Source organism: Thamnophis sirtalis, unplaced genomic scaffold, assembly GCF_051295495.1.
Source record: "Thamnophis sirtalis isolate CommonGarterSnake01/CBP01778 unplaced genomic scaffold, rThaSir2_p1.2 scaffold_14, whole genome shotgun sequence".
In the NCBI taxonomy this organism is placed as follows: Eukaryota; Metazoa; Chordata; class Lepidosauria; order Squamata; family Natricidae; genus Thamnophis; species Thamnophis sirtalis.
In genome coordinates, this window is record NW_028261394.1 from 36698121 (window position 1) to 36721959 (window position 23839).

The window sequence follows — 23839 nt, forward strand, 5'->3', positions numbered from 1 at the left end:
TGCACAGAAGAGGAAGTCACTACAGGATGGTTGGATGCTATATTTCACTCTTTTTTTTTTTTTAAATGATGTAAGCCACACAGACACACCGAGGCCTTCAAAAGCCCCTTTTCCGCTTATCCCAGATATGGGACAACAGCCTTCCCTAACTCTATCCCACCCAGAGAGTCAAATCCTCACGCTTTCGTGGGGAATGATAGGAATGGAGACCAACCCACGTCCAACGTTTCCGGGCGGGCCCTATCAGGAACTCCATCTCCCACCGGCCAATGCGAGGCAGGAAAAGGTGGAGCGTTCTCGCGAGACTTGCTCAGGGGCGGTGCTTACTTGAATCCCGACGCGGGAGAGGACTTTGCGGAGCGCTCGCAGGCTCTTTGCTGCCTCCTCGTAACGGTCTCAGCGGGCGGCGGCCGAGCCATGGCCACCCGGAGGAGCCTGCGAGGACAGTGGCCGGAGGAGGACCCGCAAGGTCGCAGGAGGTCGCTGCGGTTGGCTAGGCAAAAGGTGCGCGGAGTAGAAGGCTTGGGTGGCGGCATTCCCTCCTTTCCGCAGCCCTAAGCAAATTTTTTTCAATCTGGGGTGACTCCAATTCCCATCCTCCCCAGCCCTCCTCCCTCTCTCACCTGTGTTGGACTACCTTTCCCAATGTGGCTCTGCTTGCGAGACTCTGATCCCCTAAGCAACCTTCTTTCAATCTGGGGGAGAGGGGGAGGACTCCAATTCCCATCCTCCCCAGCCCTCTTCCCTCTTCCACCTGTGAGGGACTACCTTTCCCAATGTGGCTCTGCTTGTGAGACTCAGATCCTCCGGAAGGATTATATCTGCTGTGACCATCTTTTCTTGGAAAAAAAAACGAAGGTCCAGCCTGAAAAAGGGACAAATCTGTTTAAAAAAAAAGCTCATAAGGACTGAAACCACCCCCGAAATAATGTTTACAGCTTTGCTTTGCAAAGGAACGTTCAAGAGCAAAAGCAAGAAAAAACAATAAATCTAATGGCAAGTTTTTTTTAAATAAAGGACTATCCTTTACAATAGAGGTCACTGCAATTGTGGTGAGCCCTTCTCCAACTGAAATGCAGGAATAAACCTCCCCATCCATCCAAGCAAGATTGAAAACCTGAGATTTGCCTGTTTATGGACAACAGTTGGATAATTTCAGAGTAAAGACAGAAAACCTTTCCCCACCTTACTCCAGTGATTTCTCCTTTGCACTTTCTTGAAAGTCTGTCAAGGAACAATAGACCTAGGCATAGTTGTTTAAGAGAAAACTCCAAAGCTTTCCTTTAGGGAAAATGACTTTCGTAATGTACTAGATTAGGCTAAAATAATGTGCAGCCATTATTTTAGCATGTAGGGTGAAGAAAAAGAAACATATAACTATAAGATGTTTTGCATGGGTCTATATTACATCAAAAGGAAGTGGTGGCTCAGTGTATAAGACGCTGAGCTTGTCGATCAGAAAGGTGGGCAGTTCAGTGGTTCGAATCCCTAGCACCGGGTAATGGAATGAGCTCCCATTACTTGGCCCAGCTTCTGCCAACCTAGCAGTTCGAAAGCATGTACAAAAGCAAGTAGAAAAATAGGGACTACCTTTGGTGGGAAGGAAACAATATTCCGTGTACCTTTGGTGTTTAGTCATGCTGGCCACATGACCACGAAGACGTCTTCAGATAATGCTGGCTCTTTGGCTTGAAACCGAGATGAGCACCGCCCCCTAGAGTCAGGAACGATTAACACATATGAGCGGGGAAAACCTTTATATTATATGAAAATACCGATCGCCACAAAATATAGTCTTATTGAGCCTAATTTTTATGTAATAAGCAAAATAGGAGGTGATGTCCTTGCTTAATTGTATTTAAATTCTGATATTCAATTACTAGAGTGCCTTGTTGCTACTTGTCTTTTACAATTGCAATTTGCCTTCTTTGGGCTGTTTTTACTTCAGGCTGCACCCTTTAATTATCAAAGATCCTTGGCTTATCAGGCACCTACCAACTCTGCACAGATGGATATTGCAACACCTCGAACCATTTTTAAGAAGGTCCTACAGACACGTAAGTGGAGGATTGGGGGAGAGCAATGTTTCAGATCATGCTGCATTGGAGAAGTACAGACAGATAAAACAGAGTCATTGCTAATTGCAGGCTACTCACAACAACAAAGACTCAGAAACGTAACAGCAGACATATAGCAAAAAACAAAATACTTCAGTAGCGGTTTAAAAATGTGAATGAGCAGTCTGCTTTTTGAATGTTCACCATCTTGATGTGCACAGAATTTATTAGCTATAATTTGTTCCACATCCAGAAGGATGGCTAGTAACCTCTTCCTCACCTAGGGTCAGTTGTACCTTTGTGTTGTACCAAATGAGAGGAAGAGTCTAGGATATTGGGTTCCAAAGGTGCTTTTTCAAAAGGCAACTGGACTTCCTTTGTTTTTCCCTTGAAGGCATTTTGCATCTCATCCAAGGAACTTTTTCAGTTCTGACTCCATTTCTTGGATGAGAAGAGAAACGTCATCAAGGAAAACAAAGTCCAGTTGCCTTTTGGGATTATCATGACTTGGATAACTGAGAATCTGTATTAGACAGTCTAGGACCGTGATGACAAACCTATGGCATGTATTTAGATTTATTAACATTTGTATGCCGCCCACTCCCTTGGGACTCTGGGTGGCTTACAGACAAGACAAAAAGAAACATATATTAAAAAATTTAAAATAAGGATACAAGTATTAAAATTTCACACCATGCATACTGTTAGAGTGGGGCTGGATACTAATCAACAGCCCCAGGCCTGCCAGAACAGCCAGGTCTTAGTGGCTTTACGGAAGACCGGAAGAGTAGTAAGGGTCCGGATCTGTACGGTTAGATCGTTCCATAGGGCCGGAGCAGCTACAGAGAAGGCCCTCCCCCGGGGAGCCGCCAACCGACATTGACCGGCGGACGGCACCCGGAGGAGGCCCAATCTGTGTGATCTAATTGGTCGTTGGGAGGTAAATGGCAGGAGGTGGTCTCTCAGGTAGCCAGGTCCTAAACCATGTAGGGCTTTAAAAGTAACGATTAGCAACTTGAAGCGCGTCCGGAGACCAATGGGCGCCAGTGCAGCTCGCGGAGGATAGGTGTAACATGGGTGTATCTAGGTACACCCAATATCGCTCGCGCGGCTGCATTCTGGACCAACTGCAGTCTTCGAACACTCTTCAGGGGCAGCCCCATGTAGAGCGCGTTACAGTAATCCAGTCTTGAGGATGTATTCCACAGATGGCACATGGAGCCATCAATGGGCACGCAAGCCGTCACCCAGGATAGCTCCATTGCGCATGTGCGGGCGCGCTTCCCACTTGCCAGCTGATTTTTGAGACTGTTGGGAGAGGCGTGCATGCGCAGGGTTGGGAGGGGTCACATGTGCATGCTCAGGGAGTGGGGGGGGATGCGGCATCCCGTTTTTGGTCCAGGAGGCTTCAGGGAGGCCTGCTAGCACCAAAACGGTCATGTGCGCATGTGTGTAGGGAGCGCAGGGGGGTCGCATGCGCAGGGGCTGGGTCCCGTCAGAGAGGGCATTGCATTATGGGTGTCGACATGCGCGATTGCGCTCCCACATGCACTTTCGGCACACAAGGGAAAAAAAGATTTGCCATCACTGGTCTAGGATACTATCCATCCATCACTGTATGTTCAGTGCATTTCTGAAACCAATAGGATCCTCAAGTAAATAGAACAGTTTGCAACTTGAAGATTTAAAAATGAAAGGTTCCTCAGATGGTGAAAAAAATGTACGGTAGTGTTTAGGAGTAGAAAACTTCTTTGTTTTTAGGGCAGTGATATACTGTAGCTGTGGTTTTGAAGCACTTTTGAATTCAGCCCTTGCTGAAATAATGTTCCCTGTTTGTTTGTTTTTGACAGAACCAATTGTTTCCCCTCTTGTTTCTGAGAAACCTGATTCTCCAAAAACAGTTGATACAACTTTCCATTTTCCTGTGAAGTTTGATTCTTCCATGTAAGTGCTTCCTTTGTGTTTGGCAGTTACTAAAATAAAGGCTACAAATCTTCAGCTATTTTGACTGTTGTGAATAACACACTTAGGATCATAATGTAAAATTGCAGCACTCAAAAGGAGAAAACTACGAAATCTTTGTTTCTCTACAATGAACCCTAAGAGCCAAAACTCCAAACCAAGCCTTCAATAAAATTTATTTCTGTTTTTCTTGGAATCAGCCAAGAAATGGCTGATCCTGAAATGCATTCAAGCAAGGCATTAATAATCAATCTATTAATTGTGTTATTGACATTAAATTAATAAGTACATTTTATTGATTAATTTGTTAATACAAATATTGTGCTACTTTTAATGGTCTACGTTTGTGAGTTCTGGGAACGTATATTGCTAAAATCTCATTCCCTTTTTCTCCATGTAGTTGGCATCCATTGCATGAAAAGATTGCTGAACGCTGCATTAAGATGCAGTTCAACCTGTATGAATGTGTACATACAAGCTGCTAAATTAAATTCAAATACTTATGCAGTATGTGGACTTACTTATTGGGAGTATGTGCCATTCCTGAATAATAACGGCTCCTTTTAGCCCTCATTGAATAATCTATTTTCCCTATTTCCTAACAAAGGGGAGTATTGCTGTAGCTATGTCCGTTTTGTTCAGCATTGATTAAAAATGGGACTGACCATATTGATGTACAGTATATATATTTTGAGTTGACCTAAAATTGCTTAAGGTTTTGGGTTAAGCCAGGGGTCAACAACCTTAAACACTCAAAGAGCCACAAAGGTCCTAACCGGAAGCTCCCCTTTTAATTCTGGAGCCAACTGGAAGTCTGGTTCCCCCACCATAGAGTCTCCTCCTAGCATGGCGTCCTTTTTCCTCTACCTGTCCTAACCAAAATCCCTATCAATTGTGGAGCTGACCAGAAAACCATAGAGTCTCCTCCTAGCGCGGCATCCTTTTTCCTCTACCTGTCCTAACCAAAAGCCCTATCAATTGTGGAGCTGACCAGAAAACCATAGAGTCTCCTGGCACGCTGTACTTTCCCCCGCCTCCCTACCGGAAGGTCCTCTCAAAATTGTGGTGCCAACACGTGACGGAGCCAGAGCAGAGGGATGAAAGAGCCACATGCGGCTCCAGAGTCGTGTGTTGCTGACCCCTGGTTTAAGCACTATGGAGGCTTGTCCTTCGAGAACAGTATTCTGCTACCGATAGCTCTGAAGATCTGTTTTGTTGATCTTTAGCAATCTAGAAGTCAGCCTGTCGGACTCCATTCAGAGAGAGAAGCCGAGGATTTCACGGCATCCAACGAGATCGAAAAAGGTCCGTCTCTCTGAATTTGAAAGGGGTCTGAACAACCATCTTCAGTCCAACACAGGTAAATGTGGCCTTTGGAGGCGTCTCTAACAAAATTTTGAATGCTTTTAAAAAAAAAATGTTTTGCTCCAAGAAATAAAGATAATAGTTGACTGTATGTTTTGACATCCTATAAAGTCCAGTTAAAGCAGGGGTCACCAAACTTTCGAACCTCAGGGACCACTAAATTCATAATTTTAAATCCCGCAGACCACTGATACGAATCCAACGCACTGCTTGCTGAAGTGCCTGGACTCCCAGTGATGGGATGGGGTCCTTCAGGCACGTAGCTTGGCCTCCTGTTTCTGCAAACTTAAACATTCAAAGAGCCATTTGGACCCGTTTCCCACAGAAAACAAAACACCAAGATCTCTTTTTTCTCTTTCTTTCCCTCTCTTCTCTCTTTCTTTTCTCTGTCGTTTCTCTCTTCCTCTCTCTCATCTCTTTATCTCTCTCTCTCATCTCTCTCTCTCCCTCATCTCTTTCTCTCTCTCCTCACGGGCCAGCCAGTGTCTTGGGGCGGGGAGAAAGTTGCACATCGTGCAGCACCAACAAGGGCCTGCGACATCCAGCAAGCGATGACGCTTCACTCCTGCTCTGGAATATGGAGTGAATCTCCATCCCCTGCCCTTCCTTTTTCAGGCCAGGCGAGGAGGGAGGGCAAGGGCTGGGCCAGCGCCGGGCCAGCCAGTGGTGAGTTCAGCTGACAGGAAGCCACAGGAAGGGGGTGAAAGAGCCGCGGATTGTCAACACCTCTTCTTTCGGTTTGACTGCGGCGCAAAACTCACACCCCTTGCCACAATAGCACCATTACCCCATTCTGGCCAGCGAGGGCTGCGCTACTCCTTGCACGTTGCACCTCCTGCAAAGTTGCAAGTTGCATGTACCTCCCTCTATGGCGGAGATTTCCAGCCCCACCACAAGCTGCCTGGCCGGTCCCATATTTCAGAGCTCTAGTCACAGGGCTGGCCCATTGGTCTCCCGGAGCAGCTCCTCCAACCTGGTGCGCCGTGGACCACCAAAACTTTCTCACGGACCACCAGTGGTCCACGGACCAATGGTTGGTGACCTCTGAGGTATTAAGAAAATTACCTAAGGATTTGTTAGCCTGGATCACAGCACTCTTCTTTATGGAGATCAGATAATGGTTAGAAGAAATAAGAGACAGCGAATGCATTCTGTAGAAGAGGACATGCCTAGCCTGTGAAATCGGCTAAGTAGTGAACATATTTATTATTGTACATCCTCCTGAGAATCGGTATTCCTATGTTTAATTTCTCGATAATGCTGAAGACCTGTCAAATGACACGCTGCACTGACATTGCTCAGATTAAAGCAGATCCAAGCTATTCGCAAGTGTCCTAAAGCAGAGCAGGGAAGTGAAATTAATACAATTAATACAAATCCTAGGCATGGCAATAAATAGAATAAATTATTTATCCTGCTTTGGACAGCAATATCGGCAACTTCTAATGAATAGCTCTGCTTATGCATTAATTAGTATTTAAGTAGTAAGACTTCCACATATAAACAGCCCCTCTAATGTATCTTAATCTCTCTTTGCAGCTCAAGACGTGCTGGACCATACATCTTTGACAAAGTAGGTTACAATTCTGTTTTGTGGTTGTGCTCAAGCTATTGTTTCTTCCTTTGCCTCTAGATCAGTGGTGGCGAACCTTTCTTACGGCGCGCCAAAATTGCATGCGCACGCACTATCGTGTGTGTGCCCACTCAACCCTCCCCCTGCATGTGCTACCCCCCCGCGCATGTATGCGCAACCCCTTCTCAGGCTCCGGAAGCTTTCCTAAAGCCTGGGGAGGGCGAAAACGGCCTCTCCAGAGGCCCTCTGGAAATGGATCGGTTCTAAACTTTCGGTTGGGCTGTTGGGGCCATTTTTCGTCCTCCCCAGGCTTCAGGAAAGCCTCTGGAGCTTGGGGAGGGCAAAAAAAGGCCCCAACGGGCCAACCAGAAGTTTGTTCGATCTCTTTTCGGGTCTCTGCAGCCCGTGTTGTTTAATCAAAATGCAGTTAAAACACTATACAAGACATCGAGACTATAAGCATAATATAACAGGAACAGCTAGAGATAAATCCTAGATAGGCAGGAAATGCATCACTGAACAATGGAGATGAATGCTAGAGAGGAATAAAGTTGCATACAAGGCAGAAATAACATCGGTAACAGCATGCATATGCACCTGGGGGAGGGGGAGCGCACCTGGTTTTTGGTTTCAAGGAAGCCTGCTAGGTCCAAAAAGGGGTGGGAGGGTCACACGTGCATAAGTGGGGGACATGCACATTGTTTTATGGGTGTCCCGTTTTCCGTTTGCACCACGCAAGGACAAAAGGGTTAGCTATCACTCCTATATGCTGTTCTGTTCTCAGGTCTCTTCAGATCTCTTTTACAACCCCAGCACCACTGAACTCCGCTGGGAGAAAAGGCTTGATCCGTCGTCCCAAAAACTACCGAGGAGTTAATGTGAAGGATTTTGAAGGGGGCCTTGAACAAGACTTGTTGCAGATCAAAGACTGTGAGTCTGATTTGGGGTATTTTTTTCCCCTGGTATGTTTGTTAGAGAGAGCAACCTGGTAACTAACCTGGTCAGAATGGGTTATGATCTGTTCTGGAGACAGAATCAACGGAAAACGGGGGGGGGTGGTGGTGTCGAGAAGCGAAAATGAAATCAAAGTGTTGTGGCCTGTTGGCCACTGCCCCCCTCCCCCCAGCAGCCGAATCCAAGAAGGAGGAGGTAGCGTGGGAGTCAGGGTGAGCATCAAGGCAACCTGAGAGCTCTGAGGGGGAAGAGGGAATGGAGCTGGCAGAGATAGAGGTAGAGACAGAACCTGGGCTGCCCATCAGTCCTCAGATGGAGAATCAACAGCCCCCAGGTCTGGAGGTGGCTGTTGAGGAAGAGGAGGAACTGCTGGGTCCATTGCGTGATGCATGCATGCGCAGAAGGCAGAGAAGAAAGGAGAGCAGTGGAAATCTATGGGCTGGTCCTTGGGACGGAAGATCCATTGCTGCTAGCGAAGCCCCACTCTAGTTCTGGGGATAAAGGGCAGAGGGCAGAGATGAATAGATGTGGCAGACAATTATTTATTTTCTGGCTGGACTTGTTAGCCTGCGGTGAAAGAAACTTCTTGCCGGTGTGACTGGCACACTTAATAAAGGAATCTTTTGAATTAACTTCAGAAGTTCTGCCGTGTTTGGGGAACTGGGCCAGAACACAAAGTTAAATTTCCATCTGAAGGGATAACTTTTGTTTAAATTGTTGCCAGCGGCAGGAAACAACCCCGAAGACCAGAAAACTACAACGTTCCAATCAAACAACACAGAGGCTCTTTCGGTAGAGACAGAACTCTTTCTCCCACCTCATTCCGATCAGGAGAATGAGATGGAGTCATCTAATGTCCTACCAGAACCGGATTTGGCAAGTAAACCTTTAGGTCGTAGGAGTGCGCCATCTCTGAGCCAAACACAGGACAAAATATCTGACATGGAAGTTGAAAAAGTGGCTGAAAGCATCCCCCCGCAAATCTTGGCACCGGAAAGTGAAAGTACCGTTGAAACAGAAACTGAATCCATGGAAAAGGATGAGGGTTACCCAGAAGAAAGCCCACAGGATGCAGGAAAAGGATTGAGACCCAGTCTGGGAAAGGAGAAGTTAAGTCCAGGCCCCGAAGATGCCGGCAGCGTAGAAAACGTTTCCCAGAAAGGAAGATTCACGCCTCAAAAGCAACAGCAAAAGCATTTTGAAGGAAACAGTCCTGATGAGGAACTCCTCACTCCCACAGAGACTGGTATGTTCATTGTTGGGGCTTGAGGAACAAAAAAACCCCCCTTCATATATCATCTATGCTGGGGGTCCCCAACCCCCAGGTTGTGGCCCGCTACTGGACCATGAGCCATTTGAAACCGGGCTGTAGAAGCGGCGGGTGAGCGTCCAGGGGCACGTGGCATCCCCACTTACATGAGCAGTGGGCAAGCACATGCTCACATGATCCATTTGCTTGAGTGTACAAATAGAGCTGTGAGCATGCGCACTTATAGGATAGAATAGAATAGCAATAGCAATAGCAGTTAGACTTATATACCGCTTCATAGGGCTTTCAGCCCTCTCTAAGCGGTTTACAGAGTCAGCATATCGCCCCCAACAACAATCCGGGTCCTCATTTTACCCACCTCGGAAGGATGGAAGGCTGAGTCAACCCTGAGCCAGTGAGATTTGAACAGCCGAACTGCAGAACTGCAGTCAGCTGAAGTAGCCTGCAGTGCTGCATTTAACCACTGCGCCACCTCGGCTCTATAGAGGAGAGGGGAGAGGAAAGGAAAGGAATACAGAATAGAATGGGAATAGAACAGAACAGAATAGAGTAGAGTAGAATTCTTTATTGTCCAAGTGTGATTGGACACGCAAGGAATTTGTCTTTGGTGCATAAGCTCTCAGTGTACTTGAAGAAAAAATAAAATAGAATACATTCATCAATCATAAAGATACAACATTTAGTGATAGTCATAGGTTACTAATAAGCAATCAAATCATACTAGGAAACAAATAAAACAATATAAATTGTAAAACTGTAAGCAACAGGGTTATAGTCATAAGTGGGAACAGATAGGTACTAGGAAGGATGAGAATATTTTATAATTTTCTTAGTAAATTATTTTATATTTTATAGTAAATTAAATTATTATTTTATAATTTACTAATATAACCATCCCCTCTCCCCCTTTCCCTGCCACCCATCAGCAAACCTGGAAGGGTTGGGAACTCTGATCTGTTTGGCAATTATTTTTCTCTCCACATTGGTAGATGGCTTAGAAGCTTCCGTCAATGAAGATTCTCGGTCATCCAAGGTGCCTTTTCAAAAGGCAGCTCGACTTTTGATTTTCCTTGAAGACATTTCGCTTCTTATTCAAGACGCTTCTTCGGTTCTCAGACAGAACCGAAGAAGCTTTTTGGATGAGAAGCAAAGGAAAACCAAAGTCCAGTTGCCTTTTGAATAAAGCTCCAGCGGGACTTGGAAGCTTCTCTTGCTTCTCCAAAAAATGTTAAAATGTGATGGTTCCTTGAGTGCATCCAGAATAAGCTTAGGGACTAGCATAACCTTCAAAAATACCGTTCAGTATTATTTTTTTGTTGTGTCTGAACATTTGTGACTGTTTCTTAATTTTTGCCAATCTAGGCCCGGATGCAAGAAGACCATCCACACAAACAGATGCTCATCACCTAAGAGCATCTCAGAGAAATTTCTCAACTTGGTTGAGTAGAAAAATTGTCCGGCGTTCAGTGAATGAGATGGTGGCACAAATCACCAAGGAGCTGGAGAACATCATCCCAGCAGTTGCAGGACAGGGTATGGCCAAGGTGGACTCGGAGGAAGATTCTTCTCTTAGGGAAATAAGTAAGTGTAAGTGGTTGATAGTTGCTAATAAATCAGGTGTCTCCAACCTTGGCAACTTTAAGACTTGTGGACTTTAACTCCCAGAGTTCCTCAGCCAGCTTTGCTTTAAGCTTTGCTGGCTGAGAAACTCTGGGAGTTGAAGTCCACAAGTCTTAAAGTGAGCCGAGGTGGCGCAGTGGTTAAATGCAGCACTGCAAGCCACTTCAGCTGATTGCAGTTCTGCAGTTCGGCTGTTCAAATCTCACCGGCTCAGGGTTGACTCAGCCTTCCATCCTTCCAAGGTGGGTAAAATGAGGACCCGGATTGTTGTTGGGGGCAATATGCTGACTCTGTAAACCGCTTAGAGAGGGCTGAAAGCCCTATGAAGCGGTATATAAGTCTAACTGCTATTGCTATCTTAAAGTTCCCAAGGTTGGAGACTCCTGCGATAGTTGTGTGGAAGCCTTTGCGAGAATTATGTGAAGAAGTGCTCTGAATGGAGATATGTTGTCCTCTACCACTTTGGCCTCGCTCTGGAATAATTGCCTTGAAATATGTCTTGCCTCCATATAATTAATTAGGCATCTCCACTTCATCTTATCGTGTATAAAAACGCAGGTTCAGTTCCCCTCATCTCCAGTTAGAACAGGGAAAGGATCCTGTTTCAATCACAGACTATTGACTCTTGGGATCTGTAGATAATATTGAGATCTTTGAAGCTTGAACTAAGCTATATAATCATTTGGTTTTGGTTTAATGTAGTTTGTGAATCCAGTCTTTTCTCTCTCTCTTTTTTGGTGTGATTTCCAGAGCAACTCTAAGTAAAGCTGCTGAAAATTGCCTTTATTTTGTGATTTTGAGGATAGGAAATACCCCCAAATGTTCATCTAAGCCTTGAAATAAACATGGATATTTTTTTTTAAAAGAACCTCACTCCTTCCAACAAGAAAAAAAGATTTAAAACTCACACCAAACGACATGCTTATATCCACTCTCTCTCTGGGCTTTTGCAGTTATAGTCAGCATCGGCTGATCCGGAAATCACTGGATTAGGAGGGCTTTCCTTAGATTCCCAGAGATTTTGCGAACATCTCTGGGACCACTGGAGTTCCCCCCACCTCACTGTCTCTTCAGGACAGCTTAGATTCAAAACGAATCGTCCAAATAACCCGGTATAGATGGTCTCTCAGGAGCAGCCTGAAAGTCCGTCTTCTCACAGCTAAGCCGTATAGTTTTATTGAGGTTAATGAAGACATAACTTAGAGAACTCAGGAGAAATGACCAGCATCTGGCAATATCTCAAGAACAGAATATTAGAGTTGGAAGGGACCTTGGAGGTCTTCTGGTCCAACCCCTTGCTCAGGCAGAAAGCCCTATACCACTTCAGACAAATGGTTGTCCAATCTCTTCTTTAAAACTTCTTAAACATAACAATTCCCAGTGTTGGAGCATTCATGACTTCTGGAGGCAAGTTGTTCCACGGATTAATTGTTCTCCCTAGTTCTAGGTTGCTTCTCTCCTTGACTAGTTTCCATCCATTGCTTCTTATCCCACCTACAGGTGCTTTAGAGCAGTGTTTCTCAACCTTGGCAACTTGAAGATGTCTGGACTTCAACACCCAGAATTCCCCAGCCAGCGAATGCTGGCTGGGGAATTCTGGAAGTTGAAGTCCGGACATCTTCAAGTTGCCAAGGTTGGGAAACACTGCTTTAGAGAACAGGTTGATTCCCTCTTTTTTGTGGCAACCCCTGAGAGATTGGAAGACTGCCTTCATGTCACCTGTAATCCGTTTTTTTTTTCATTAAACTAGACATACCCAATTCCAGCAACCATTCTTATTTATATGTTTTAGCCTAACACCTGATATGGGTGAGTTGCGCACAAAAGCTAAAGAAGCAAAAGCTCCTGGCTCTGTTCTACCAGATGGTACTTTGAGATGAACCTTTACGTGACCCATCAAAACCGCGTTCCACAAAAGCGTGGTCGACGAAATCGCGTATGTGACGTCATCACAACGCGACGAAAAAGATCGAAAAATTGAAATAAAAGTTACATTACAGCAAGCCGATTCACATAAAGCTAAGCGTTAGGTTAAGGGTTAGGGTTAGGTTAAGGGTTAGGGTTAGGTTGAGGGTTAGGGTTAAGTTTAGAGCGTTAGCGTTACGTTTAGCGTTAGGTTAAGGGTTAGGGTTAGGTTTTTCGTTAGGTTAAGGGTTAGGGTTAGGGTTAGGTTAAGGGTTAGGGTTAGGTTTAGGGTTAGGTTTGGGGGGGTTAGGGTAAGGTTTTCGCTTTATTTTTACATTTTTCGATCTTTTCCGTCGTGCTATGATGACGTCACATACGCGCTTTCGTCGACCGCGATTTTGTCGTCCGCGGTTTTGTGGTGGAACCGAACCTTTACATATGAATAAAGAGGAAAGGTGGAATGTTTGGGAGGAAGGATCTCAAAGCAGTAATAGACTCAGTGACACATACCAACAGCCTGTGTTTTCAAAAGAAGCTGTTGATGGAATGTGTGATCTTTCTCTTTTCTAACTTTTTTTTCTCTTTAGCTGTTGACATCTCTCAAAGTCCTAGAGTGGCAACTTCAAGTGGAAGTGCAAGGGGAAAGACTCCCAAGAGGCTGGAGAAGACCCCCCTTAAGGGAATGAGAGATAGAACAAATCCACAAACCGGTGATAGAAACAGATCAAAAGAAATGAAGAATGTGAAAACTGAACACATTCTGGATTTTGAAGCCAAAGACAACCCAGAAGTTGAGATGTCAGAATCTGAGGACATTGGTGAGTATAACCGCCCATCTCACATAAAACTGACTCTGGAGAGGAAGTTGCTGATAACTTTCAGTCCTTTAGTAACTTTCGGATTATCTATGAAAGAGATGGAAGATCTTTCTCTTTTGTTTGTTTTTCTTCCTTTTTTCTCTTTAGCTGTTGAGATCTCTCAAAGTCCTAGAGTGGCAACTCCAGGCAGACGCGCAAGTGGAAAGACCCCAAAGACGCTGGAGAGGACCTCCTTTAAGGCAATGAGAGATAGAACAAATCCACAAACAGGTGATAGAAACAGAACAAAAGAAATGAGGAATGTGGCAACTGAACAGATTCTGCAGTTTGAGGCCAAAGGCAACCCGGAAGTGGAGGAGATGTTAGAATTTGAGGATGTTGGTGAGTTAATTTACTTAATCGTATTTATATAATTGCCCATCTTACATAAAACTGACTCTGCAGAGCAAGACACTGATAACTTTCAGTCCTTTAGTAACTTTGGGATTATATGCGAAGGAGATGGAAGATCTTTCTCTTTTCTTTTTTTTTCTTCCTTTTTTCTCTTAAGCTAATGAGAACTCTCAAAGTCCTAGAGTGGCAACTCCAAGCAGACGCGCAAGTGGAAAGACCCCAAAGACGCTGGAGAGGACCCCCTTCAAGGCAATGAGAGATAGAACAAATCCACAAACAGGTGATAGAAACAGAACAAAAGAAATGAGGAATGTGGCAACTGAACAGATTCTGCAGTTTGAAGCCAAAGGTAACCCGGAAGTGGAGGAGATGTCAGAATTTGAGGATGTTGGTGAGTTAATTTACTTAATCATATTTATATAACTGTCAGGCGCTGCTTCATTTAATAATCAGGAAAGAAACCACTCAACTCCATTTGTTTGAAATTAAGTGTACTTTTACTAATTACAAACGAATAGTAGCAAAGCAAAGCTGAATCTGGTTAATTGGGCGCGAAAGCAATGAATATGATGTATAGGTCAATCCCTTCCCCTTGTCACCCCAGTCCATAGTCCAATTATAATTCACCCAACTGTCAGGTGGGAGATAACTTCAAAAAACATCATCAGGGTGGAATGCTGGACAGTTAACCTTGGCGGGAAACTCCCTTCCTCCACATGCGCAATGAGATGGTCAGGACAGCTTCTAGAATATTCCTCCAGCACATAATGATTCCCCTCCCTAATACCATGCCCCCCCTCCCCGTTTCAATGGCAGCCGAAGCAGCAGCAAGGCAGAGGCTGACAATAACTGCCCATCTTACATAAAACTGACTCTGCAGAGCAAGACAGTGATAACTTTCAGTCCTTTAGTAACTTTTGGATTATATGTGAAGGACATGGAAGATCTTTCTCTTTTCTTTTCTTTTTTTCTTCCTTTTTTCTCTTAAGCTATTGAGATCTCTCAAAGTCCTAGAGTGGCAACTCCAAGTAGACGCGCAAGTAGAAAAACTCCCAAGACGCTGGAGGGAACCTCCTTTAAGGCAATGAGAGATAGAACAAATCCACAAACGGGTGATAGAAACAAGTCAAAAGAAATGAAGAATGCGGAAACTGAACACATTTTGGAGTTTGAAGACAAAGACAAACCAGAAGTTGAGGAGATGTCAGAATCCGAGGACTTTGGTGAGCTAATTTACTTGGTTAATCATATTTATATAACCGACCATCTCACATAAAATTGACTCTGGAGAGCTGATAAGTTTCAATCTGTTAGTAACTTTTGGGTTATCTGTGAAGGAGATGGAAGATCTTTCTTTTTTTTTTTCCTTCCTTTTTTCTCTTTAGCTAATGAGATCTCTCAAAGTCCTAGAGTGGCAACTCCAAGTAGACGCACAAGTGGAAAGACTCCAAAGACGCTGGACAGGACCTCCTTTAAGGCAATGAGAGATAGAACACATCCACGAACAGGTGATAGAAAAAAAACGAGGAATGAACAGATTCTGCAGTTTGAAGCTGAGGACAACCTAGAAGTCGAGGGGTTAGAATCTGAAAACGTTGGTGAGTTAATTTACTCAATCATATTTATATAATTGCCCACCTTACATAAAACTGACTCTGCAGAGCAAGACAATGATAACTTTCAGTCCGTTAGTAACTTTCAAATTATCTGTGAAGGAGATGGAAGATCTTTTTTCCCCCTTCCTTTTTTTTCTCTTTAGCTAATGAGATCTCTCAAAGTCCTAGAGTGGCAACTCCAAGTAGACGCGCAAGTGGAAAGACTCCAAAGACGCTGGACAGGACCTCCTTTAAGGCAATGAGAGATAGAACACATCCACGAACAGGTGATAGAAAAAAAACGAGGAATGAACAGATTCTGCAGTTTGAAGCTGAGGACAACCTAGAAGTCGAGGGGTTAGAATCTGAAAACGTTGGTGAGTTAATTTACTCAATCATATTTATATAATTGCCCACCTTACATAAAACTGACTCTGCAGAGCAAGACAATGATAACTTTCAGTCCGTTAGTAACTTTTAAATTATCTGTGAAGGAGATGGAAGATCTTTTTTCCCCCTTCCTTTTTTTTTTCTCTTTAGCTAATGAGATCTCTCAAAGTCCTAGAGTGGCAACTCCAAGTAGACGCACAAGTGGAAAGACTCCAAAGACGCTGGACAGGACCTCCTTTAAGGCAATGAGAGATAGAACACATCCACGAACAGGTGATAGAAAAAAAACGAGGAATGAACAGATTCTGCAGTTTGAAGCTGAGGACAACCTAGAAGTTGAGGGGTTAGAATCTGAAAACGTTGGTGAGTTAATTTACTCAATCATATTTATATAATTGCCCACCTTACATAAAACTGACTCTGCAGAGCAAGACAATGATAACTTTCAGTCTGTTAGTAACTTTTAAATTATCTGTGAAGGAGATGGAAGATCTTTTTTCCCCCTTCCTTTTTTTTTCTCTTTAGCTAATGAGATCTCTCAAAGTCCTAGAGTGGCAACTCCAAGTAGACGCACAAGTGGAAAGACTCCAAAGACGCTGGACAGGACCTCCTTTAAGGCAATGAGAGATAGAACACATCCACGAACAGGTGATAGAAAAAAAACGAGGAATGAACAGATTCTGCAGTTTGAAGCTGAGGACAACCTAGAAGTCGAGGGGTTAGAATCTGAAAACGTTGGTGAGTTAATTTACTCAATCATATTTATATAATTGCCCACCTTACATAAAACTGACTCTGCAGAGCAAGACAATGATAACTTTCAGTCCGTTAGTAACTTTCAGATTATTTGTGAAGGAGATGGAAGATCTTTTTTTTCCCTTCCTTTTTTTTCTCTTTAGCTATTGAGATCTCTCAAAGTCCTAGAGTGGCAACTCCAAGTAGACGTGCAAGTAGAAAGACTCCCAAGACACTGGAGAGGACCCCCTTTAAGGCAATGAGAGATAAAACACATCCACAAACAAGTGATAGAAAAGAAAGGAGGAATGTGGAAACTGAACAGATTCTGCAGTTTGAAGCCGAAGACAACCTAGAAATCGAGATGTCAGAATCTGAGGATGTTGGTGAGTTAATTTACTTACTTAATTGTTCTGACCCCCTCCTCCATCCAGTAACGAATGTTGAGACAAGCTTAACTGGAATGTCACAGCACTTTATTAGTAAGAAACCAAAACCTCGGTGGCTGAAAGCCAAGCATAACAAACAGATAACAACCTTGGCAGCAACTCAGACTTCAACAGATAACAGCTTCTCCAGCTTTAGGAATGACGTTGAATCCTGCAAAACCAGGCTCCTCCCAGTCTCTCTTTAAATACTATCTTGAGAGGAGCCTAATTACAATCACCAGGGTCCAATTATCTTTGGTAACTGCTCTCTACGTCGATCTGCCCGGCGTTGCCAGGCATCCAGGAACAACTCCCTTGGCTTCTCCCCACTGCTCCAATGCATGACGTCCGGATCATACTCTTTTGTCTCCTCCCCACTGATCCAAGGCTCAGGCGCCTCCTGGTGGCCAACCAGCCTCTCTGCGCTGTCCAGGGTCCTCCACATCCTCCAGAGCCGACTCATAGGGCCCCTCGCTGTCGGAATCTGGTGGCAGCTCCAACGGCTCCTGCTGGGCCACAACACTTAATATATACTTATATAACTCTCCATCTCACATAAAAGTGACTCTGGAGAGCAAGGCGCTGATAACTTTCAGTTCTTTAGTAACTTTCAGATTATCTGTGAAGGAGATGGAGGACTTTTCTTTGTTTCTTCCTTTTTTCTCTTTAGCTAATGAGAACGCTCAAAGTCCTAGAGTGACAACTCCACATAGACGCACAAGTGGAAAGACTCCCAAGACGCTGGACTCCTTTAAGGCAATGAGAGATAGAACAAATCCACAAACAGGTGATAGAAACAGAACAAAAGAAATGAGGAATGTGGAACAGATTTTGGAGTTTCAAACTGAAGACAGCCCAGAAGTTGAGGATATGTCAGAATCTGAGGACGTTGGTGAGCTGATTTATTTAACCATATTTGTATATAGCCACCCATGTCGCACAAAAGCGGGTCTGGATGGCGAGATGCTGATAGGTTGGAAGATCCCTATGCTAAAGCACAGCTGAAGCAAACTTGGTTTATTGGATGCATTTCAAAATGATTAAGGGTAGGGTTAGGGTTAGGGTGGCGCAGTGGTTAGAGTGCAGTACTGCAGGCTACTTCTGCTGACTGCCGGCTGCCTGCAATTTGGCAGATCAAATCTCACCAGGCTTAAGGTTGACTCAGCCTTCCATCCTTCCGAGGTGGGTAAAATGAGGACCCAAATTATTGGGGGCGATATGCTGACTCTGTAAACCACTTAGAGAGAGCTATATAAGAATTATGAAGCAGTATATAAGTCTAAATGCTATTGCTATTAATGTAAGGAATTGACTCTGGAAGACCTCAGAGTCAATTTAGAAACTAATCTTACCTTGACTCAGTTCCCTATGTTGAGAACTTCATTCATTTACGGCTGTCATGGTTGGGCTTCAGAAAGTTTACTCTCCTCCCAAAGCATGACTTCTTCCCAAATTATTCCGCACATCATTTGGGTTTCTCCAGAAGGCTTCTTTCTTTCTAAATTTAATAAATCAAGTGATTTTAATTTGAATGCTGTAAAATCCAATCCTTGATTGATAATCCTTGACTTAGAACAGTTTGCCTGGTGGCTGTTTAGTGAAGTTAACAACGGTGACTTGTGACTATTGTTCACATCTGTTGTAACATCCCCCATGGTCACGGGATCAAAATTTGGACGCTCAGCAACTGGTTCATATTTATGATGGTCGCACTGACCTGGGGTCATGTGATCCCCTTTTGCGACCTTCTGACAAGCAGTCAATGGGGGAAGCCGGATTCGCTTAACAACTCTGTTCCTGACTTAACAACGGGGATGATAAATTTCTAACAATGGCTCCATTTCTGGTCTTTTTCTGGTAGTATTTCTCATTAATGTTTTATAGATTAGAGTTGTCATTATTTCAAAATGAGGTCAAATACTTGGTTTTGAATTGTTTCTCCCCCCACCCCAAGTCTTTTTCACATATTACATATACATAATACAGGTTTCTTGCAGCATATAAACAACAGAAAGATCCTAGCAAAAGGGAAGAATCACAGACTACATGTGCTTTTAATATTCACGTTGCAATTGTCTGAATCAGTTGTATGAATGTATCCCCCGTTTCCTGCAAAAGCTTGTTTGAACTTAAGAAATATCATATCTTTATGCTCTACCCCAGAAGCCCCACCCCAGAAGTGTCATGTGTTTGGGGAAGTGATATGAGATGCTTTCTTTCATTCTCTCCCAGAACCAACCGCCAGAACACCAGCCTTTGTCCGCGCTAAAGCTTTTCACTGTACACCATTGCTATCCAGCCCACATGTTTCGAAAGAGGTGGCTTCTAGGTATGTATGCGGTTGTAGGGATGGAATTTTAGCCCCCTGTTGTGGCCTGGTGGCCGCCAGCAAAACTAGCAACATAGTCGGAGAGTGAGGAGGTTGGGGAGGAACAGGGGCCAGTCCTGGGGACTGAGGGAAGCTTGGACGAGGGCTCTGCGTTGGAGGCAGAGAGGAAACTAGACAGCGTGATTCAGAGGAACAGCTAGAGCCTCTTCCCAGTGTGCGCATGTGCAGAGCTGCCAGAAGACAAGAACAGCTAAGAAAGCAGGGTCAACTTAGAGTAAAGCCACGCCTTGGAGGTGATTGGCCCCTCCCATAGGACATAAAAGAGGAACGAATGGGGAGTGGGCTTTTGTAGGAAACCATTCATTCAGTCTCTTCAAGAGTGGAAAGTTCTGTTTGTGACTATAAGAGACTCTGTGCCAAGTTTTGCCTTGCCCTGCATTTGGAAACTAGTTATTTAGCAGCTCTCCAAGCGAGATAAGGTTCGTGTTGATAAACATTCCTCTGAAAGACGGTTTGCTAAAGCCTTGCGGACTGTGAACGAAAGGAATTCACAGTCGTGTAAATAAAAGGGGTTTTGCAGGGACCAAGACTCCGCTTCTTGCTTGTTAAGGAAACCTGGGTCAAAACAACCCCTAACCACTCTGTATTTAGCGGCACTCCTCAACTTACAACAGTTCATTTAGAGACCGTTCAAAATTACAACGGCTGAAAAAAGTGACTTATGTCCGTTTTTCACACTTACAGCCTTTGCGGCATCCCCATGGTCATGTGCTCAAAATTCAGACGCTTGGCAAGTGGTCCCAATTTTATGACGGTTGCATCATCCCAGGGTCACGTGATTTCCCCTTTAGCGACCTTCTGACAAGCAAAGTCAATGGGGAAGCCAGATTCACTTCACAGCTGTGTGGCTAACGTAACAATTGCAGGGATCCGCTTCGCAGCCGTGGCAAGAAAAGTCGTAAAATGGGGCCAACTCACTTAACAGATGTTTCCCTTAGCAACAGAAATTTGGGGCTCGATTGTGGTTGTAACTGGAGGACTAAATGCCTAGGGAGATCCTCAGTCATCCCGGTCATGGTTCTTTTTGAAGAGGCAACTGGGATTTCTGGTTTTTCTTTTGAAGACGTTTCGCTTCTCATCTAAGCTTGTATTGCTTCTTAAATTTAAAACTTTAAACCCATCTTGCGGTTTGAGGTGACTGAATGGCTTACAACAGTTTGAGCAAACCTTTTCAGCGTCGAGTGCCCAAACCAGAACGCATGTGCGTGCGCCAGAGTGCAGGAAACCTGAAGACCAGCTGGCTGGTGCGCACACAAGCCTCCCAGCTATTCTTTGGGTTTCCGCCATGCGTATGCACACCAGCCAACTGGTCTTTGCACACTGGTCCCATGGAAAACCTGAAGACCAATTGTCCAGCGCATGCATGCCTGTTTTGGGGTCATTTTTGGCTGGTCATTTTCCAGACCATTTTCAGGCCGTTTTGGAGGCATTTTCTTTTTGGGGCCCAAAACACCCTGAAAAATGGCCCATTATGATCTAAAAATGGTCCGAAAAACAGATTGAAAATGATCTGAAAACTGCCCCAAAACAGCCGTTTTCAGTCCATTTTCCGGCATTCCAGCACCCACGAAGACCAGTTGGCGACAGCGCACGTGCCCACAGAGAGAGCTCTGTTTGCCACCTCTGGCACACATGCCACGGGTTCGCCATCAGAGGCTTACATTGCAATAGATGGTGAGGATAGACTAACACTTACTATTAAGGATAAAGACGACACTGAATATTTTTTGCCTTGGCTCACTCTTGACTGCCAGAGAAAAAGAACTCCAGCCTTCTGAGCCGAGGTGGTGCAGTGGTTAGGGTGCAGTACTGCAGGCCACTTCAGCTGACTGTTATCTGCAGTTCAGCGGTTCTAATCTCACCGGCTCAGGGTTGACTCAGCCTTCCATCCTTCCAAGGTGGGTGAAATGACCCAGACTGTGGGGGCAATATGCTGACTCTGTAAACCGCTTAGAGAGGGCTGAAAGCCCTATGAAGCGGTATATAAGTCTAACTGCTATTGCTATTACTATTCCGTGACTGGCATTCAGACCAGTGGTGAGATTCAATTTTTTTTTACTCCTGGTTCTGTGGGCATGGCTTGGTGGGCATGGCAGGGGAAGGTTATTGCAAAATCCCCATTTCCTCCCAATCAGTTGGGGCTCGGGAGGCAGAGAATAGATGGGGCGGGGCCAGCCAGAGGTGGTATTTGCTGAACTACTCAAAATTTCCGCTACCGGTTCCCCAGAACTGGTCAGAACCTGCTGAATTCCACCTCTGGTTCAGACCCAGTGGAACAGGGTTTAAGATGTGTGGACTTCCCAGATAGGTGATGCTGCCACCTGGAACTACCTGGGAGGTGGCTTTCTGTAACAGCTGGAGCTCCTGGGTTTCCTCTCCCTGCAGTAGACTCAAATTGCTTAGACATGTCTTTTTGATATTTTCCTTGGAGGACACCAATGAAACAGAATTTGGTTCAACGGGTTCCCAAGCCAGCTAAAAAAGCCCGCCAGGAAAAACGAGAGCCGTCCCTCCCCGGCAACTTGGTGAAAAAAATGTTCACCCACTACGTCAAGATGCCAGTAACCAAAGAGGCGTTGCAAGTTGTGGATAAGTGGTGAGTCATCCCAATCCCTTGTGGAGAAAAGAGGTTTGCCAATTATGCTGAGCTCGGAGAAAATCTTAAATCTCATTCTGTTGCCACGCCTGGTTTTTTTTGCCAAGAAACAAATCTGCTCACGGGTATCTAATTGCGATCAGACGTTTGAGGTTTCTTGATGGGGGGGGGGGAGGCGGGGGTTGCATTGCAACCTGCCTCCCAAGAAGGGAGCAATGCTGTAACTCTCCCAACTGACTTTAGGCTCGCATTTTTTCCAGTGTCAATATCTACTTCAAGCATCTGAGCAATGACCTGGAAGCCTACGTGAACCATGCTCGACGGAAGACAGCGGAGACAGCTGATCTGGAGCTCCTCATGAGGCGGTAAGGGGTGGGGGGTGAGGTTGCAAGATCAACCAAAGAAGATATCTCAGTGAAGGCTTCCCTACCATAATGCTCTTCAGATGTTTGAGAGCGAGAACTTCTGGCCATTACAGCTCTTGGGAATTCTGGCTATCATAATCACAATGTACCATATTTTTCGGAGTATAAGACCCTCCGAAGTATAAGATGCGCCTAGCTCAATTTCCCGACAAGCGAAATCAATGGGGAAACCAGATTCACTTAACAACCACGTGACTTAACTTTTAACAACTGCAAGCATTTCAGTTAAAAATGTGATGGGAAAAGTCGTAAAATGGGGCAAAACCCACTTAACAAATCTCAGCTCCATTGTGGTCGTAATTCGAGGACTACCTATAGCTCAGGACAGTTGACAAAGCCCAAACTGGAGGGACATGGGCTCTTGTTATAGGATTGGTTGGAAAGAGGCGAGCACTATCCGATTCACAGGGGTGCTTCTTTGGGTCTTATTCTCTTGTGATCCCTTTCTCCGCAATCCAGGCAAGGACTGATAACAGACAAGATGCCTCTAAATGTGCTGGTCGAGCGACACTTACCTTTGGAGTACAGGAAGCTTCTAATTCCTATCGCCATCAGCGGGAACAAAGTGATCCCTCAGAATCTGAAGTGAGAAGCTTGGAGGCCCGAGGGCAGAACATTTCTGGTTTGGAAATAAGCAGTGGAAGGGAAAAGATCTCCTAAGGCTCTGGATTAGAACGGATGGAGATTTGTCCCTAAGACAAAATCATTTACACGGCATTTAATTTAATCGCGGCACCTTCTCAGAAACAAGCAGTGCTGAATTGTACTTATTGTGTCTCAGTTACTGCGGTACAGGAGGAGCCTTGATTTTCTGTCTCTACCAGGGTTGCAAGTTTATATTTTGTTAAAAAAAAAATCTGTATTACTTTAGAATAAAACTGTTTTCTCTGTACTCTTGTTCTCAAGCAAGCAAAAACCTGTGGTCCTATGTCAATTTTACTAAACCTTTCTTTGTATTCTGAAGCTATTAGAACTTTTTGTAATTTTAGCTATTTTTCTTCCATGTTTTAAGATTATAAATAAACATCCAAACCTAGGTAAATGCAGTTCTTAAGTAGAGATTAATAAATCAAACTACGGCAGTGTTTCTCAACCTTGGCAACTTGAAGATGTCTGGACTTCAACTCCCAGAATGCCCCAGCCAGCGAATGCTGGCTGGGGAATTCTGGGAGTTGAAGTCCAGACATCTTCAAGTTGCCAAGGTTCGCTGGCTGGGGAATTCTGGGAGTTGAAGTCCAGACATCTTCAAGTTGCCAAGCTTGAGAAACACTGAACTACGGGGTCATCCAATACAGCTATTCAATTAGGCGTATTCCGGGCACAGCCTATCCTGATGAACAGATTTGTGTACATAAATTTATCCA

The 23839-nt window shown here is 44.6% G+C and overlaps 1 protein-coding gene across 1 annotated transcript; it reads left to right on the forward strand.

Annotated features, from left to right (window-relative positions):
- The first annotated feature begins 397 nt into the window (after positions 1-397).
- CENPT (centromere protein T) lies at positions 398-23517 on the forward strand. The gene is made up of 22 exons (XM_087728815.1): positions 398-504; positions 1949-2057; positions 3908-4001; positions 5246-5379; positions 6924-6957; positions 7742-7887; positions 8636-9157; positions 10544-10762; positions 13294-13524; positions 13672-13905; positions 14075-14308; positions 14907-15140; positions 15303-15515; positions 15677-15889; positions 16053-16265; positions 16428-16640; positions 16802-17023; positions 17736-17957; positions 19298-19394; positions 21886-22050; positions 22311-22415; positions 22935-23517. The coding sequence occupies exons 1-22, from the start codon at positions 418-420 to the stop codon at positions 23062-23064; spliced, it is 4071 nt and encodes a 1356-aa protein (XP_087584941.1). The 5' UTR covers positions 398-417; the 3' UTR covers positions 23065-23517.
- The last annotated feature ends 322 nt before the right edge of the window (positions 23518-23839 follow it).